The 3,814-nt window shown below is 50.6% G+C and overlaps 1 protein-coding gene across 1 annotated transcript in view; it reads right to left on the bottom strand.

The window, feature by feature from the left end:
• Nucleotides 1-1,523: 1,523 nt before the first annotated feature.
• The window catches only part of LOC309714370 (uncharacterized protein), a 17,579-nt gene continuing 15,288 nt past the window's right edge, over nucleotides 1,524-3,814 (bottom strand). Inside the window, exons 13-14 of the mRNA XM_082546780.1 lie at nucleotides 3,461-3,554; nucleotides 1,524-2,985 (exon numbers count right to left, since the gene is read on the bottom strand). Coding sequence (XP_082402906.1) covers nucleotides 2,357-2,985; nucleotides 3,461-3,554 — 723 coding nt within the window. The 3' untranslated portion in view covers nucleotides 1,524-2,356. The remainder of the gene's footprint in view (nucleotides 2,986-3,460; nucleotides 3,555-3,814) is intronic.

Below are 3,814 nucleotides of genomic sequence, written 5' to 3'. Positions count from 1 at the left end.
CGGCCACAGTAGCAAAAGCTCAATCACCCCTAGTTTTCAGTCTCGTATACTGAATGACAAGTAGGCCCTGACTACTCGACCTCAGAGACCTACTAGGGGCATAGGGCTGCAAAAGTTCAATAATATATGGTGGTGCTTGTTGTTGAAGAGCCTTAAAAGTTAAAACCAAAATCTTAAAATGGACTCTAAATTCGACAGGAAGCCAATGTAACTGCATGAGCAACGGTGTTATATGTGAATATTTAGAAACTTTCGTCAAAAGTCTTGCTGCAGCATTCTGAACGATCTGCAGACGCTCCAAAGAACCTTTGTTTAGACAAGTAAACAGGGAATTGCAATAGTCCAGTCGTCCATCCATCCATCCATCTTCATCCGCTTATCCGAGGTCGGGTCGCGGGGGTAGCAGCCTAAGCAAAGAGGTCCAGACCTCCCTCTCCCCAGCCACCTCCTCCAGCTTGTCCGGGGGAATACCAAGGCGTTCCCAGGCCAGTCGTGAAGAGATAAAAGCATGAATAACAATCTCCAGTTCGGTATAGGATATTTACAGGTATTATTGTGTATTTTAAGTTGATGGTTTGTTGGCGTCACAGTTTGGGTGGTAATGTCCTCACCGACTGTCCCATAGATGGGACCTGATGTCATAAGACTTCATTTTACAGTTTTAAAATCTTTACTGTCATCTCGTCTGTTGATGATGAAGTCGCTGTAATCTGCACGGAGGGGGGCAGATCCACCTCCAGAGGGTGGAGCTGGTGGGGCTGTTTGTGGATGAACCTGCGGTGAGTTTGTGGGGGACAGATTAGCATTAGCAAGTAAACGAGCTGCAGTGATTATTATTAGGACAGGTTTGTTTAAAAAGCCCACGTCAGCCGACACGTGTGATGGAAGAACGACTCTTCAGCACATCACTGATGAGCTGCACGACGGACATCTGCATCACCGATTTCATGAAGCCAGCTGTTCGTCTTCGTGCCGCAGCATAGAAACACTAACATCATGACCTCAGCAACAGTGGACATCGATGTCATTGTGGCTGTTGCCATGGTTACTTTCAGGTGCGCTGTGTTGACATTTAGCTCGATTCCTCCTCGAGTTCAGCGCTCGGGCCTTTCTCCTCGGCTGTGACGTCTAGACTGTGTTTTAGATCATGTGTGTGTCGTGACGGCGTCGCTCTTAGAAACAGATGGCAGTGGATTCCTCCGCTTTAGGTTTGAGCCATTAGCTTCCAGAGTGCGTTGCTACTACACTTAATAAGGCGTCACACAGTCTTTGACACCTGGCTGGATAGAGAGGATCCTGGGATCAGGCCCACTGTGGACGCCGCTGAGTTTTCAGGGCGCGCCCTGATGAAGCCTGCACTTCATTTGCATGATGAAGAAGGTTGGAGTGGGGTACAGGTGTGCCTGGTCTCAATCCACAGGGACTGAGACCAGGCACACCTGTACCCACCTGAGCCTGAATCTAATGACGAGGGCGAAGCTCAGCAGGAAGCAGCAGAGAAGAAAAGAAGACTCGAGCACAGCAAAACATCAGGACGCTTTATTCATCGTGTGAACAGCAGCACGCCGACGCTCTGACAGAAGCTCTCTGACACACGACGTCAGCGAACACATCACAGCTGGGACAACCTGCTCTGTAACTACATTTCCCAGAGTCCCTGGGGATAGAGTATTTATATACAAGGTTCACGTGTCTGGTGGTGCACACTGCGTGTTAGCGCCACCTGCAGCCCGCCCCGCTCACCACAGAAACTATGATTACATTAACAATAAAACTCATCTTTGTTCAGATTTACACAAAATAATAAAACAGACGCACTCGTACAATCACCTCAGGTACACAGGTGAGCTCTTCCACTCACCTGTGGCACAACCAGTCATCGATAAAACTCTCCACCAATCAGAGACCGTGGTCAGGATTCAAAGGCACCACGACAGCGCGATGGGCCCGCCCCTTCATGACATAACAGAGGGCGGGTTTTGTTTACAGAATAAACGAGTATTGTTTTTTTTTTACCTGTTGGGAATCAGTGAGCCAATCGGATCGCTCGGGATCTGTGGTGCCTGCAGCAGGTGCAGCGCTGCTGTCGCTCATGTTGCCACGGTAATGATGCGATTGTCGATGAAACACGTGACAGTTTGTCACCATTAAAGTTTGAGGATTAAATAAAGAGACCACCAGAGATCCCTGATTGGCTCTAGCATACATCAATCACCCACAGCCCCCGCCCACCCTCAGAAGACTTGTCCAATCATACGCCTGCACTGTGCATCCCACCCCTTCTTCTTCTACGGTGGTCGGCTCGAGAGGAGCGCGGCGAGCCGTGACGACAGTCCAGAGGAGCCGGGCGATGATGTCACACTGCCTCCCCGTCCCCGCCTCCTTCTGGCATTGCCTCCTCCTCTCTCACTCCTTCATCTGGCTGTTCCTCCACCCCGCCTTTCTCTTCACCTCCCCCCTCATTACCATCGCCCTCCTCTTCCTCACACCCTCCCGCCTCTCTGTCCTCCTCCTCAGCCTCCATCTCTGTTTCTCCTCCCTCTCTCTCGTCTGTTGCCCCTCCCCCTCTGTCTCCCTCCGTCTCCTCATCATTGTTTCTGTCTGCCTTCTCTTTGGTCTCCTCCTCAGCCTCCACCTCTGTTGTCCCTCCATCTTCCTCTCCCTCTGTCACCTCCTCCCTCTCCTCTTTCTCTCCTTCTGTTTCCTCATCTTTATCCTCTCCCCCCTCCTCTCTCTCCTCGTTTTCCTCCTCCTCTCTCTCTCCGTCTGTCTCTGCAGCATCGGTCTCTCCTCCTGTTTCGGGGTCCCCGGCCTCCTGCTCCTCCTCCTCCTCCTGCTGATTTGACTCGGGTTTACTTTCTGTTTCTGGATTTGTTCCAGGCTCTGATCCCAGGTCCTGGTTCTGCTCTTGGTTTCGGTCCTGCTCCGGTCCCGCTGAGTCCAGAGCTGTCGGCTGAGGGGGGAGAGACTCCTTCCTCCCCAGACCTGCAGACAGAGACAGAGGGTGAGGTGAGGCGAGCCGGGTCTGAGGCGCCGCTCGATGTTTTCTGCTCTTCCTCCAAACCATCATCGTGTCTTTAGGTGGTGTTTGTATCATATCGGTATCATAGACTCCAGTTTGTTCATGGAAATGTTTCTAACTGACATCTTATTCAGTGTTTCATTTTTCTATGCAACTGTCCACGGCTGTAACCCACGCGTGGGACTAATAAAGGTTATCTTATCTCAAGTGGAGAGTCCTCTTCACACACTGAGGTTAGTGATGGAGTTCCACAGGGTTCAGTGCTAGGACCAATTCTGTTTACATTATACATGCTTCCCTTAGGCAGCATCATTAGAAGACATAGCATACATTTACACTGCTATGCTGATGACACCCAGCTCTATCTGTGCATTTACAGAGCCTGTGTGTGTGTGTGTGTGTGTGTGTGTGTGTGTGTGTGTGTGTGTGTGTGTGTACCTGCAGGGGTTAAGACCAGCGCCTGCAGGATGTCAGACAGAGAGACAATACCGACAATGCGAGACTCTTCATCGACGACCACCAGCCGGTGAACCTGCGCACACACACACACACATTTAAAAAGTGTGTGATGATGATGAGCAAGGACAGATTTTCACACCGATTGTTTGAAAACACATGAAACAATACGTTTGCCTTTTATTTTGAGGATAACGACACAGCAGAAGCGACAGAGCTCATTGGCTCGAGAACAGTGACTCGTGGTCAGACTCCCCGCTGACCTGAATCTGACCTGTGCTCAGGCTGCAGCACCTGTACAGAAACCTGCACGGATGCTTTCAGCTGGGCTGGATC

Source organism: Aulonocara stuartgranti, assembly GCF_965226115.1.
Source record: "Aulonocara stuartgranti genome assembly, chromosome: 9".
Lineage (NCBI taxonomy): Eukaryota > Metazoa > Chordata > Actinopteri > Cichliformes > Cichlidae > Aulonocara > Aulonocara stuartgranti.
This window is presented reverse-complemented; position numbering and strand designations above follow the sequence as displayed.